The 15,005-nt window shown below is 46.6% G+C and overlaps 1 protein-coding gene across 6 annotated transcripts in view; it reads right to left on the reverse strand.

Annotated features, from left to right (window-relative positions):
- Pdzd2 (PDZ domain containing 2) overlaps nucleotides 1-15,005 on the reverse strand; it is a 379,908-nt gene that overhangs the window by 60,070 nt on the left and 304,833 nt on the right. For all 6 annotated transcript variants that reach the window (XR_004946667.1, XM_036206834.1, XM_036206833.1 and 3 more), the window contains one exon: nucleotides 769-880. Coding sequence is in view for 5 of the 6 variants with exons in the window: in XM_036206834.1 (XP_036062727.1) it covers nucleotides 769-880 (112 nt within the window). In the remaining variant the exon portion in view is untranslated. The remainder of the gene's footprint in view (nucleotides 1-768; nucleotides 881-15,005) is intronic.

Consider the following 15,005-nt stretch of genomic DNA (forward strand, 5'->3'; position numbering starts at 1 on the left):
GACGGTATCTACATACAGCACAGTCATGGATTTTTATTTTTGGTGGAAAAAAAAGTATCCAAGAAGGCAAAAGTGCTTTTACTTGTGTCTTCTGCTGTCTCCCGCAGAGCACAGGCCAGGCCACCTAGAGAACTATCTAGTACACATGGAATATGCTATCTATCAGTTCTGGAAGTTACAACCTCTTCCGCCATTTCTCCTGCTTAGCTGAGATGCAAATTTGATGGGAGATGAAATCCCTTTTCTGCTTGTTCTAGCAGGCTCAGAGTTTTTTGGGAGCATGTGCATGCTGAGACTATGGGCCACCTGAGAGTGGACATTGAAAGGGTCGCCTGAAACCTCATGAAGATAAATGATAAACACTCAGGAGATTGAAGGTTCAACAGACATACAGACACAGACACATAGACACCCATGCACGCACGCACGCACACACTTTGTAATGGCTCAAAGGAAAATAGTCCCGTGGGCAGTCAGGCTTAATGGAGCTGCTCTGCCTGGGCATGCCCCACTGGAGGAAATCAGTTGTCAGAGTTTAAGGAGATAAATGGCTCATCTCCCTGGGTGCCAGCCTGTTAACTCTCCACTTAGGAGGACGAGGCAGAAGGATTTTGAGTTCAGGCCAGTCTGGGACACGTGACAAGCTGAAGGCCAGCCTGAGCAAGGTACCACTCTCTCCCCAAAGTGTTCACCCCTTGAATGGGGTTGCCTCCCCATTCCCGAGGCTGCAAGCTTACACCATTCTCCACAGCCAGGGTTGCCACTTACCTGAGAGACGACTCTTGAGTTTCATTTTGCTGTTGCCTTGTTTGGGACTTTCCAAGCTCCCCTGGGATTCCTCAGAGCTGCCTACGTCCTGGGATTCTTCTGACTCCGGCATCTAGAAAGCAGAGCATAGAGCTGATGGGAGAGGCCAGGCCTCCAAAGAGTTATCTCAGGCAGGCTGGAGGAGCAGCAATCCAGATGTCATGAGAGAGGGAGAGAGAGGGGGGGGGAATGGCTCACAGGATGAAAGCTCCACCCTTCAGATAACCGGAGTGCCACAGGCTGGCAAGTTCCCCCTCAGAGGCACCAGGGAGATTTCAAACTGGAAAGGACCCCTGGGGCTGTTTCCACTCCCATTTTACCTGGGGAAACCTGGTCAAGGTCACCCCCACAGGGTAGCCAGAGGCAAGGCTAGATTGAGAGAACAAGTCTCCTGGTTCATGGCCCAGAGCTTTCTGTATGATGCAGGTTGCCACAGATAAACGTTAAACCAGAAATCCAAACCTGTTGCTAAAACTAAGATTTGTGTCAGTGACTGTTGGGGACACGTTCTGGTTTAAGGCAATTTTGCCATTATGGAACTACCAAAGAGTATACTGTGAGACATGGATGATGGAGGCCAATCTGGGGGGGGGGGTGGGGTGCTCTGGATTGTCAAGAGACCAGCTCAAGGCACAACATTTTGCATTTACCTTTCAAGATAAGAAACTGACTCTAAAATGAAGATGGGAAGTTTAGTATAGAAAATACATCAATGAGCAACACAGTCCTTCATGTACTGTACAGGACTGCATACACTGGGTGTTTCCATCTTGAGGCACAGGCTTATGTCGCCACCACAGCCTTTGTTGAACTTCAATGTCTCAAAGTTAATCTTCTGGGGGCTCTTGCTGCACATGGAGCCCACTGTGACTGAAATGCTAAGGACCACCTGAGTGTACTTCCTTCAGCCCACCCAGCGTCCTGTGCGCCACACGCCTGATTCTGTGGAAATGTCAGTCAGCCCAAATGTCTGTAGGTCGTGTTTCCCATCTAATTCCAGGAAGTGGTTCAGAGAAGATCATCCCAAAGGTCGTGGTGTCTGGCAGGCCAGAAAAGCTAACCCTGCTAAAAAGTACATAGTAGACTGGAACAGGAACCCTGGGTGTTTGAGAGTCTTTGTTATAATGTTGGGGGGAAAGGGTCTTGGGGAGACGGCTCAGTCAGTAAAGTGCCTCTCACGCAGGCCTGAGCATTTGTGTTTAGATCCTCAGAACCCACAGAAAGAGCATAGCGGTGGCCGGAGTCTAACTCTAGCATGAAGGGGTAGAAAGACTGGGGATGAGGGTAGAGGAGGGGGTGTGCAGAGAGAGGCAGGCCTCTGGAGCTTTTTGAGAGATGGTGTCTCAAAAAGTAAGTTGAATGAGCTCAAGAAACCACTGAGCAAACAGGTAAATACAAATAAAAATAACTCCATTAAAAAAACAAAACAAAAACAAAGACAGAGCTCTATTGAGAAAGACAGCCATTATCAACCTCTGGCCTCTGCAAACATGCACACCCATGTACGGCTGCCTGCACCTACACAAACACACGTGCATGTGAACATTTACAGCCCCCACCAAATTCAAGGGATAAATTTAAAATATATTAACTATATCAAATAATATGCTCCCCCTTGGAATTTTATTTTCCCTTGAGGTTGGGGGGGGGGGCGCGGGGGAAGCCTCATATTAAAATAGATAAGCTCATGCTAAGAACTGTACACAAAGCTGAAAAGGATATATGTATATCTAATTCAGTATGTAAATGATAAAAAAAAAAAGCCATTCATTTAGAGCTATCTCCCAAATGACTCATCTTTTATGAGGTGATTATTTATATCAGCTTTATATGTAGTCTGTAGGTTTGGAAATTCCCTTTTTTCTTTAGGTTAAGTATCTTCTCAGATAAGAATGCATGCAGGATGGCAGATAAAGAGTTGTGGGCAGTTTTGGAAGGGGCACTGGGGAGGAAGACCAATGAATCCTGTCATGATAAACAAAGATAACGAACTTGCCTAGTTTACAGTGTCAGGGACAGGCAGGTGTCCAGGGCTAGATTGTGAAGGGAATCCTGAGGGTTATTTTATAGGTTCTCCACAGGGATGGGTGCCCTTGCCAACCTCAAATTCTGACCTTGATGCAGTAAAAAGAACCATCTAGACAACGGGACCGAGAACCATGCAAACAGGAAGACAAAGAACGCCACAGAAAGAGGCAGCTCCATTGTGAGCAGCAATTCCCACTGCAGGCTTAGGCTTGTGGCTTGCCTAAAGAAACACGTGCTCTCTGCTTGCAAGTCCATGGTGGCTTTGGGGCCATTGAATGGGTGAAGGCCAAGACCAAGAGCAGCAGCCAGCTGGGCAGAGATGCTTATGTCAAGGAAGGACCCCCTCCCCACAGGCCTTCTCTCTGGAGTTAGAAACGCCTTTCTTCTGCTCACCTCCATCATCCCAACACATCCCCAGGCCTTTTGCAGAATCAGAGAGATTCTGGAAATGACATACAAACTCTAGAGCCCCTGAGAAGGATTGGCTCATGGCTGCCCAGCGCATTGCAGAGACGGCATCTCCTTAATTTCCAGCTTCATAATTATTAGGCTATTGCTCCTCTCATCCTAAAATACTATAGCTAAGGCAATAATCTGGACAGTCAACATGCACAAGGGTGTGGTTCACTCAGTCCAATTTTTTACCATTTCATTTTTCCAGTGAATATGCTTCCTAAGATAAAGAGTAACAACACCCATCTGATAGATGAGAAAAGAAGACAGAAACTCTTGAATAATATTATTTTGCTCATAACATTCAAGGCCCACAATGAGCTGGGTGGTGGTGGCACATGCCTTTAATCCCAGCACTCGGGAGGCAGAGGCAGAGGGATCTCTGTGAGTTCGAGGCCAGCCTGGGGTACCAAGTGAGTTCCAGGAAAGGCACAAAGCTACACAGAGAAACCCTGTCTCGAAAAACCAAAAAAAGAAAGAAAGAAAAAAAAAAAAAAAAGACCCACAATGACTAGGAACTGAGTCCTGAGTTACAGGAGACCAGTTAAGTCAGATGTAAACTCTGGAGATGCCATAAAGATGCAATGAGCATTCATTTGCAGAAGCTGAGGGAGAGATTTCAAAGTAGAGATAAATGGTCAGTCAAAGCCTTCAAGAACAATGCTTTCCCCACCCCTCCCTTTAATGCAACAAAGAATGAAATGATATTTAGTTTCTGCTGCCAAAGAAATCTTACAGGGAACTGTGGTTAACACATGAATGGATCTAGATACATCACAAAAGACATCAAAGGACATCCAGTTGAGATCAAGGCAGGAGTGAAGATTTACATCAGAACTTTCTGGAAGTGTTAGCTTAGGAACGTTAGTCCATTTTGTGTTGCCATAACAGGACACTACAGGGCTGGTCTGCATAAAGGAAACCTAGCTGGGTGTGGTAGTACACACCTATAATCGCAGGACTCCTCAGGTGGAGGCAGGGGGATCAGGATTTCAAGGTCTTCCTCGGTTATAGATTATATTTTTTGTTATTTTGGATGCTGGGGAATCCAATGTTGAAAGTGTCTTGTGTCACCCCTGGGCAAAAGACCAAAGGGCCCAACTTGCCCTTCTGAAGGCTGGATTCATGGTAAATGGCCTGGTGCAAAGGCGACATGATCCTTCCATGAAAAATCAGGCCCTCCCTCCCAACCCCACACAGGGGGTTAAGTTTCCAACACGGGCTTTATTTAGACAAAAGCAAAAGGGTTCTGAATTTGAGGAGGACCATTTCCTCCCCTGACAGAAAATTGGTTTGTCACATTATATGGCTTGGAACTCAATGAACAGGAAGTGGGCTTTGGAGACACATTAGCTCCACATTCTAGCAGGAAGCATTGTACAAAGTTTGATTGTGACTACAATGGGCCTTCCCTTATTCCTGTGTATGGAAATGCCGGAGTTAAGAGAATCCTTTTGCTGTGTGTATTCCCTGCTCCATGTTGGAAGAACAAAGGATCCCACTCTGAAAATGACATTTGTAGCTGTTCTCCAAGTAAATTAGCAGGAAGTTCTTCTGAAACACCTCAGTTCAATCCAGCAGTTTCCAATTTGCGCAAGGCAATTGCTATTACACTCTTGGAACCAAATAGAACTTTCAAGAGCCTGTGGCAGACCCTCGCCTATCCGACGATTTGTGAAATTCTCTCTTAGTGAAGAAGCAGTTTCAGCTTCAGGTTTTGCGGGGAGGGAGGTGTGCAGAGAACCCAGCTGTGAGGCACACATACTGGCTGTGTCCTTTTATTAGTAATTCATGTCAACTTCTGTGAGTGTCTGTGTCCCCATCTGAAATACAGGGCTGCAGGGGAGAATTAAATCTACTGTGTAGATTTCTGATTCACGGAGGCAGGCTTCCCTCTGAAAACCCCAGTAACCAGTCAAGGAAAGGGTAACGAGGGGGAGGGAGGGAGGGAGGGAGGGAGGGAGGGAGAGAGAGGGAGAGAGAGAGAGAGAGAGAGAGAGAGAGAGAGAGAGAGAGAGAGAGAGAATATGAATGATATGAATGGACAAGTATAAGAATATTCTGGAAACCAATAAGCAATCGGATGTGACAGAAAAGATCTGATCTATATGGAATCCTAAATGAGGACTAGAGAAAGCTGAGCAGCAACCTGCTTTGCACAGAGAACCCCCACAGCTCAAGCTGCCCACAGAGGCCATGAGCATGAAGGGAAGGCTGAGCCAGGTACAGGTGCTGAGAGCAAAGTGATGTTTGCAGGTATCCACCGTAGGCTGGTTCTGAGGGAGATTCCTAAGGGCAAGGAATGACTAAGTCACAGAGTCACAGGATAGCTCCCTCTCTCATGAGAGACCCAGGCTTAAGGAAGCAACGCAGGGCCTCTAGAACACCCTGTTGCCCTACATCAAATAGGAGCAGCTTGGAAGGAAGCTGGACCAAGCTACAGGGTCCTCCACTCTCCTGCACCCCATCCCAGTTCACTCCCGAGACAGAGTAGGAAAATGGAAACTTCTCGGGTGTCTACCAGACAAAAGGGAGGGAGCATCATTAGAATGCCACTCTAAGAATACATACATTCTAATCAGCAGTTACGGAAACCTGTCCCCTCAATACATAAGCATATGCACAGGAAGCATGTACCATATACTGCGGGTGACAGCATGCATGGTGCCCTTGATACATGAACAAAGTGCTGATGTCCAAGGCTGTTCCTTCATTATGCAAAGTGCAAATGGCTGCATTTACTTCCAAAGGGGTAAGATTACTTCTAGGGTCAGTGTGAGGCTTTAGCGAGAGTACACTTGGGTGCACTTGCGGGGACCTAAAATCCTCCGGGCTGGTGAAGGGAAGCTTCTGTTGAAGGAACAAAACAAAGCACACACTGCTCAAGCCTCCCTCCCAAGGCAGGTCTCTCTAGAGTATCTCCAGATTGGATGGCTCACGGTACACGGTAAGCTCTAGAAGGCGGGATACTCATTTCAGCCTCGCATCTACAGACAGATGGCAGGTTTGAGACTTAGGAGAGAGAAGTGGGAGCCCAAAGAGAAGATGCCATGTTTGCGGACTGAACATGGAGGCAGGGGTTGCCATCAAATTACTGCAAACCTAAGAGCTAAGAAGGCAATCAAAGGAAAAAAAAATTTATTTATTTATTTATTTATTTATTTATTTATTTATTTATTTATTGTACACCCTGGATACAGTTTCCCTCCCTCCTTTCCTCCCATTCCCTCTCCCCACACCTCCCCTGTTCCTACCCACCATCCACTCCTCCTCTATTTCTGTTTAGGAAAGGGCAGGTCTCCCATGAGTATCAACAAAACACGGCATATCAAGATGCAGTAAGACTAAGCACATCCCCATGTATTAACACTCGGCAAGGCAACACAGTATGAAGACTATGGTCCCAAAAGTCAGCAAAAGGGTTGGAGACAGCCCCTGCTCCCACTGTTAGGAGTCCTACAAGAGGACCAAGCTACACAACTGTAGCATATGTGCAGAGGGCCTAGCTCAGTCCCATGTAGGTTCCCTGGTTGTCAGTTCAGTCTCTGTGAGCCCCTGTGACCCCAGGTTAGTTGATTTTGTATTTCCTTATGGTGTCCTTGACCCCTTTGGCTCCTACAATCCTTCCTCCCCCTCTTCTGTGGGATTCCCCAAACTCCACCTGTTTGGCTGTGGGTCTGCATCTGTTTCCATCAGTTGCTGGATGAAGCCTCTCTGAGGACAATTGGGCCAGGCACCAATCTGGTCACAGGAGATGGCCAATTCAGGCTATGTAACCATTATTTCTAGGGGTGTTAGCTGGGGTCATCCTTGTAGATTCCTGGGAGATTCCCTTGTACCTAGTTTTTACCTGACCCCCAAATGCCCATCCCCTATTTCCAGTATTCCGTACTGGAATTCCAGTATTTCCGTACTCTCCCCTACTCCATCTTGGTCACCCCTCCCCCCCTTGACCTGAGCACTTATGTTCCCATTCCCACCCACCCTCATTCCACTCACGAAATCTCTTCTATTTCCCCTTCTCAAGGAGATCCAGGCATCCCCTCCATGAACCCAACTGGAGAGAAACTCAAAGCATTCTAAAATCAGGAACAAGACAAGGCTGTCTATGCTCTCCATACCTAGTCAATACAGTACTTGAAGTTCTAGCTAGAGCAATAAGACAACTAAAGGAAATCAGGGGATACAAACTGGAAAGGAAGAAGTCAAAGTATCACTATTCGCAGATGATGTGATAGTATACATAATCGACCCCAAAAACTCTACCAGGGAACTAGTCAAGTGGCTGGATACAAGATTAACCCCCCCCAAAAAAAAGAAAAGAAAAAGAAAAATCAGTAGTCCTCCTATATACAAATAATAAATGGGATGAGAAAGAAATCAGAGAATCAACACCCTTTCCAATAGCCTAAAAAAACATAAAATATCTTGGGTGTAACTCTAACCAAGCAAGTGAAAGACCTGTATGACAAAAACTTAAAGTTTTGAAGAAAGAAAATTGAAGAAAATATCAGGAGATGGAAAGATCTCCCATGCTCATGGATCAGTAGGATAATATAGTAAGAATGGCAATCTTACCAAAAGCTACTTACAGATTCAATGCAATCCCCATTAAAATCTCAACAATTCTTTACAGAACTTGAAAGGACAATACTCAACTTTATATGGAAAAACAAAAACCCAGGCTAGCTAAAACAATCCTGTACAAAAAAAGAAGGCAATTTTTATTGCAAGTGAATTCCCAGAACACGTAGGCAGAACCAGCCAGGTTTGCATTGAACTCTAAGGACCTGAGAACACACTGTGGACTTCCATCATAGTAGTGGTGATGGAAAAGAGAAACCAAAGGAAGACATGGGGATTAGCTATAGGAAGAGAGATGTTTTCTTAGAAGACAAGATGAGTTCCAAGAGATCAGATGGAACAGTTGTGAGGGGAAGTTGGGGGAAAGAGGCACTCCATTGCCTAAGGGCTCTCCAAACTGGCATCCTAAGCATAGTGGGCATTCACTCTGGTAATTCCTGGGTTCAAGAAATGAGATCTAAGGAGTTTGCCTGAAGGCTAGTAGTGTGCTCCATGGTGGAGCATTGTCCCAGGTTCTACCCCCAGCACCCTGAAAACACACACACACACACACACACACACACACACACACACACACACACACACACACACACAGTAGAGAGAAAAGAATGTGATCCCAGGCTGAGAAAATGAGGCCGGTAATTTTCTAAAGGTGAAAACGAAAGCTTTCAGGAAGAGGCTTCGGCAAGAGTACATCAGAGCTCAGAACATGCAGCTTTGCAGGGGAGCTACAAAGATGATCAGAAAACGAAACAGCTTCTTGAGGAAATTTAAAAGGGATACAGTTTTTGATGCTGCTCTCCTGGTAGTGAACAGGGCAAAGGAGCCAGCAGGGCGCCTTGAGGGCAGAACCTGATGTTGGTGGACTGGGACTACTTCCTGGGCAGTGGCTGGCTCTCAGCTGATAGTGATGTTCACAATGCATTTGAACAATGGCTACTTTATTAAACAGAGAGCTCACTGATTACTTCTCCACAACAACGGACCCTACAGAATCTAGATTAGTATTTTGGCAACAAAACATCTGAGCCCCAAACCAAAGGAACGGAAGAAATATCTGAAAGGCATCTGAACTTGGGCAAAGCAGAGCTGTGAGAGAAGAAATTGATTGAAGCAGAAGGTAAAAAAAGAAATTCAAAGAGGAAGGATATGAAACACCAGAGGCTGCCAATTGCTGACTAAAACTGTACAGCAGAAAGCAATTCTGCCCAACCCCTGCAACACTTAGACCTGAGGCAAGATGAATTCTCAAGGATCAGGTGAGAGGCAGAGGGTCAGGGACTGAAGGACCATCAGAGCAGGTCTGACTCAGGCCTCCATCTGCGGAGCACGTTTTCCCAGGTGGGGTGGGAAGGAGACACTTCCATCTTCAGATTCATTCATTCTCGGCCACGTGGCAGTAAACACGGAAAACGTGGCCCAGGACTGAAAATCTCCACTCCTCGGAACACAGAGGAGCCACCAGAGGCACGATCCACACAGGATGCAGGACACCAAGAAACTGACGATTTAGTTTCGAAGTTTTCGGAGTGTAAAATGAAAATACAGGAGCTTTCAGAGCTCCGCCCCCACCCCTCCCCCCACCCCTCCCCCCCCACCCCTCCCCACCCCCCTGGCACATTTTCATCCTCAACTTTTCTTCACAAGCTCCTGATGTCACCAGTTGGGACGTAATTCTCTACTGGTCTTTTGCATTCTGGTAAGAGAAGCATAGACTGGATGTTACCCTGGGTGAATGGGTGAGGAGACTTGAAATAGTGTTCCAGGAGGAAGATGTAGCTTGTTTACTATGAAGTAAAAGAGAAGACAATGTCCCTCTCTAGAGCAAAGGCTAGTCAGGTTTGCTTCAAGCCCATCAGGAAAGATTGCGGTTGCCCATGAACCGGGTTCCTCACCTGTGGTGCAAGTCTGCAGTGTGTCCATCTCTCTGTGAGCCCCTCTGCACTGCAGGACTTAAAGGGGGGGAGGGAGCTGATGTAACCAGAAAGTTCTGGGACTGAATCCTAGACCCAAGACCAGGGAAAGCTGAAACTCAGTTGTGGTACCTTCAGTGACAGTCTGACCTGAAACTGCATGTCTTCTGCAGTAAAGATGAGCATACTGCCATTTTAACAGTTCTTGAAACTGTCCTAGAAAAAATTAAAGAAAGTCCCAGGAACAAGAAGAGTTTATCTGGAACAAACACTGTCTATAGGTTAGTTTGCCCCCCACCCCCTTTAATGTCAAGGGTAAAAGGCTAATAATGTGACACAGTTATGGGTCCATGGCACTCTGGCTCATTTACATTTCACTGAGAAGCAGAAAATACGTGAGACTAACAAATCCAACTTTGTTGGAGCTCAAGAACCCTGTTGTGTGTTTCAGTGGGAAGCAGTCTAGCCTACAGTTGATGGAAAAGCCATCTTTTCTGCACACAACATCAAGAATCTCATTAGGTAAGATGGAACAAAATATGATATAGGAAAGATCAAAGAAGGCCACTAAGTGTTTTTGTTTTGTTGACAACTATTTTCACCTGATTCTTAACCTCTTTGGATTACAATCTGCAAAAGGGGATTTAGGTTTGTCAGCGTTCACGTAATTATCATTATTACATGGACATTTTCTCTTACTGTGCCACCACCAAAAAGCATCACTTTTGAATAAGACAAACCATGGGCATCAAGGTTTCATTTGTGGGAGCAGAGGAAAGCTACTCACTGTTACCCAGGAATTGATCCCTTGGGTCTAAGCTAATGTCGATCACTTAGCGATGTTCTGTAGATGCTGTTTGAAGCACTTACTTGAGAACACTGTGATTCATCTAACATTTAGCTCCTCAGTATCATCTGGCTTCCTCAGCTGGCTTCAGAGGCCTCACAAACAAACAACATGACTTTTATCTCCAGCTTTCCCACTGTACAAGCGTATCTGGTCCCAAGGAAAAAACCTCAGGAGAAATGGTCACTCCTAATTCACATTAGGGTTTTTTACTGTTCCCATCACTTGAAGGAAAAACAAAACAAAACAAGGAATCCACAGATGTGACAGAAGACATCTCATCTCTGGATCCCAAGGGAAGCTGGGTTGGTTCACCCACTGGTCAGAATCCACAGGACAGAATAACGTGATTTCCCTTTCCTGCTTCAGTCACAGGAAGATGGTTTTAAGGCTGCTAAATGAAGCCCATTTTCCAAATCTCTGGGGCAGATGTGTGAGTGACCAAAAGAGAACCAGATGGCCATCAGAGAGGCCAGGGCTGAAAATGAATAACCATTCATAGAGAGGAAATCAGAGAAACAGTGTGTGCTCCCGCACACAACCTAATCAGCACCGAGTGGTAGGGAGTCCTGTGACTTGCATGCAGAAATTAAAAATGACTCTACCCCTCGGCTGGACCATTGCTCTCCATCCAAATGAAGAGCTTGGAACTGAAGAGAAAAACAGTAAATGCAGAGAGACCCATTTGTCATCCCCATGTGCTCTGGTACATGCAGAGAGCATAGGACGTGTGCACAGCTCAGAAACCGGCAGATGCAGTGGGGGTAGGGCTATAGTTGATGTCCATGGAGACATCTAAGCTGTGGCTCTGGGAGTGAAATAATATTGCCCTTGTTCTGTGTGAGCCTGTTTCCAGTTTCTGCCCATCCATCACCCCCACCCCCAGCAAATCTGAATGGGCTTCAAGGACTGTGTTGGGGATTATTTAGATGATTTTATGCATACAAATTCAGTAAGTTTCTTGGTTACATAGAAAGCTGTGGTAAAGAAGTCACCTTTCTGACCCCTGGAATGTCATCCGCTATCAGCCTGTGTGATCCTCTTAGGTAGGTTTGTATGACCTGCCTAGAAGGAGGACAGTACTCTCAGGGACTTTCAATTAAGTACAAATGTGAGTGATGGCAGAGGACACCAGCACGTCCCCTCCTTAGCGCAGAATTCCAATGTGGCAGACAAGCACGCCCGTATTCTCAGTCAAATAAGCTTTGCTCATGGCTTGGTGGGTCCCTTACCTTGTGGGTGAGAAACCCATGGGGTCTGGAACTCTTTTCTAGGTTTATGGACTGGGAAGTGAAGGGGATCCTAAGAGTCAGTCAGTCCTCAGCAGGAGCTGGTGGACAGCTCCCACACTGACAGATCTCTGACAGTACAACCATGATAGCTCTACTCTAAACCCAGAGTGATAGAACAGTGAGAACAGTGTGTGTGTGTGTGTGTGTGTGTGTGTGTGTGTGTGTGTGTGTGTGCGCGCGTGCGCGCACGCCCATAGGAAAAAACCAAGAGGTTCAAAAAGCATGATGGAAGGACTGATTTTAAGAAAGAAAAGATCCCTTCTCTCTTCTCTCTTCCCTCTGCTCAGTCTCTCTGTCTCTGTCTCTCTTCCCCTCTCTCTGTCTCTGTCTCTCTCTTCCTCTCTCCCCCTTTCTCCCAATAAAGCTCTAGAAAGGTAAAAAATAAAGAAAAGAAAAAAGGCATAGGCTAGGTAGAACATGGGCTCTGGATTTGCACTGCAAAAGTAAACAAACAAGCAAACAAACAAATGACTATATCAGCAAAACGGCATTCGGGAGGGGCAAGCAGGAGGCCCGTCAGGAAAGCTGCGGGTGAGCTATGAAAAGGTTCCTAGCCCAGCAGTGTCAGCTAACATGAACACACTCCTATATAGACCTCACAGTCTCCCAAGGATTGGGATACTAGACAAAGCCTGTTCTGACTGGGCATCCAATCCAGGAAGGCTTAGGCAAAGAGAAGGGTGTCACTGTGGTCCAACTCTGGCTCACTGTTAGGCTCTGCGTATAAGACCCTCAGGGCCTTTCTGACCAACAGGGGCTGTATTCAGAATTCTTTGTTTCCGGACATTCCAAGTTACATGCCTAGGGCTGGAGAGATGGCTCAGTGGTTAAGAGTACGAATGAGCTTCCAGAGGTCCTGAGTTCAATTCCCAGCAACCACATGGTGGCTCACAACCACTTGTAATGAGGTCTGGCGCCCTCTTCTGGCCTGTAGGGACACATGCAGGCAGAATACTGTGTACATAATAAATAAATACATCTTAAAAAAAAAGTTACATGCCTTGACCCTGAGTCCTAAGGGCATGTCTTTAAGAGTCTCAAGAAACTAACTGTAGATGTGCTGTGTGGAGCCCACGAGAAACAGCAGGAGAGGCTGGGACCCAGCCCATCAACTCTCACCCACAGCAGGGCTCAACGAACAGCTGGAGGTTGAACTGCTCAACACCGGATTCCTTGAGCACACTGGCATGTCCCTTGGCTTAGTTACTGCCTGTGGCTGTTTTGACCTTACAAAGGCAGAGCTGAGGAACAGAGACTGGTCATCAAAGCCTTCATAGATGCCGACTCTACATCTGGTGGCATAGTCACATTCTGCTCCCGTTCCTCATCTCTCCACCTAAAGCTGTGAAGAGATGTGAGCACTTGTAGGAAACAAGCCTGAGCAAGTAGGGGGAGGGACTGATGTATGGAGATAGCCGAGGAGGCCGTAGACTTACCCACATGGCATGCTTTTCTCTTAAAATTCCATTTTAAAATGAGACCACTAAGAGACTCGCATGAAATAGTAAAAGCCTGTGCATCTTTAAAGGGAATGCTTGCTACACAGCACGGGGCTTCTCAGCATCATTAAAGTTGGTTTCAGTTCAGGCTTGACTAACAAGCATGCTGCTTGGAAGGAATGGAAAGGTCTGTCCTTGGTCTCTTGTGTTGGTCCTGGTGGTGATGGAAGAAGAGAAAATGGCTTGCGGACAAAGGAAGGAGAGGCAGCGTGTGGGCCTGGAGTTTCTCAGGTGTGGGGGGAGGGTAGGCAGAGGACTATGGGGATCCCAGGATGAGTGTAGAGCAGTTGAGAGCAGAGACTCTAGAAGAGAGAGCAGCCAATGAGAAAGACCACGACAGGAGCCGGTTAAAGGCGAATAGAACCCTCTTATGATACCACTCAGGAGGAGCCCAGACTTCAGAGTCAGCTTCAACCGAAGACAGGAAACTTCATCCTCAACCCCTGCCCCCATCACCAAAGGGCCACTGCTGCAAGAACCCAGCCACTCACATGTCAGGCTGGCTCTGCCCCACTGACCACCTCTACCCCCCTCCGTCTTCACCTTTCCATTTTCTTGGCCCCTTCTTCTGCATGGGCTCTTGTTCCTTTTCAGTGAGGTCAGCAAAGACCTCCACATCTATCTGTTCACCTCCAAACTTTTCCTCTCCCTCACTGCCCAAGGATTCCAACACAGAAACTGTACCCGTCACTCAACCGCAAAGCCATCTGTGAGTAGAATACCCATAAAAGAAGTCCTGCTCCTTAGACTGGACTAAAGGCCCAGCCCAAGCATTTGGTTCCGTGGACCTCTTGTTGATCTTTGAACAGTGGTTTTTACACTGGAATGCCACTCATTTCTGTGGGTGGTTTTGTGGAAATCCCATGAAATAATCAAATACTATTCCATCCACCTTGAAAAAGTCATAGCTGCCGTGCCAGGGTGTGGTGGCGCATGTCCTTAATCCTAACTCTTGGGGGGCAGAGGCTCTCTGTGAGTTTGAGGCTATATAGTGAGTTTCAGGACAGTCAGAGCTGCATAGAGAGATCCGGTCTAAGAGGAAGAGGAGGAGGAGGAGGAGGAGGAGGAGGAGGAGGAGGAGGAGGAGGAGGAGGAGGAGGAGGAGGAGGAGGAGGAGGAGGTCGTCTCCTTGAGGTCAATATAGTATAAGGTTCCTAGGTATTCATTATGCAGAAGTGGGGACTGTAAAATGTACAGAATAGCAGTAATTCATGCTGGGATATAATAAAGGCTGTAAGAAGAGAGAAACACACCAGAAAACATTCACTGTGGATGGAGGTGTAGAGCTGGCTGCAGACAGGGTGACTCATGATGGCTTGGCTGTGGGCACCTGCGAGGCCACGTGATAAACTTCTGTGGCTGGGCATAGTATGCACGGGAGGAATGTTATGAAGAATTAGAGATGTCTGTCCAGGGAGGCAAATATTTATTGAGTAAATAGATATCTTTCAAGGGGAAGTAATTTCAAATATTGGAAAAAGAGGAGGGAGAGAAAGAAAGAGAAAGAGAGAGAGGGAAGAGGGAGAGCGAGAGGGAGAGAGAGAGAGGGAGAGAGAGAGAGAGAGCTTTACTGACAAGTCAT

The sequence above is a fragment of the Onychomys torridus genome, chromosome 15 (genome assembly GCF_903995425.1).
Source record: "Onychomys torridus chromosome 15, mOncTor1.1, whole genome shotgun sequence".
Taxonomy (NCBI): Eukaryota; Metazoa; Chordata; class Mammalia; order Rodentia; family Cricetidae; genus Onychomys; species Onychomys torridus.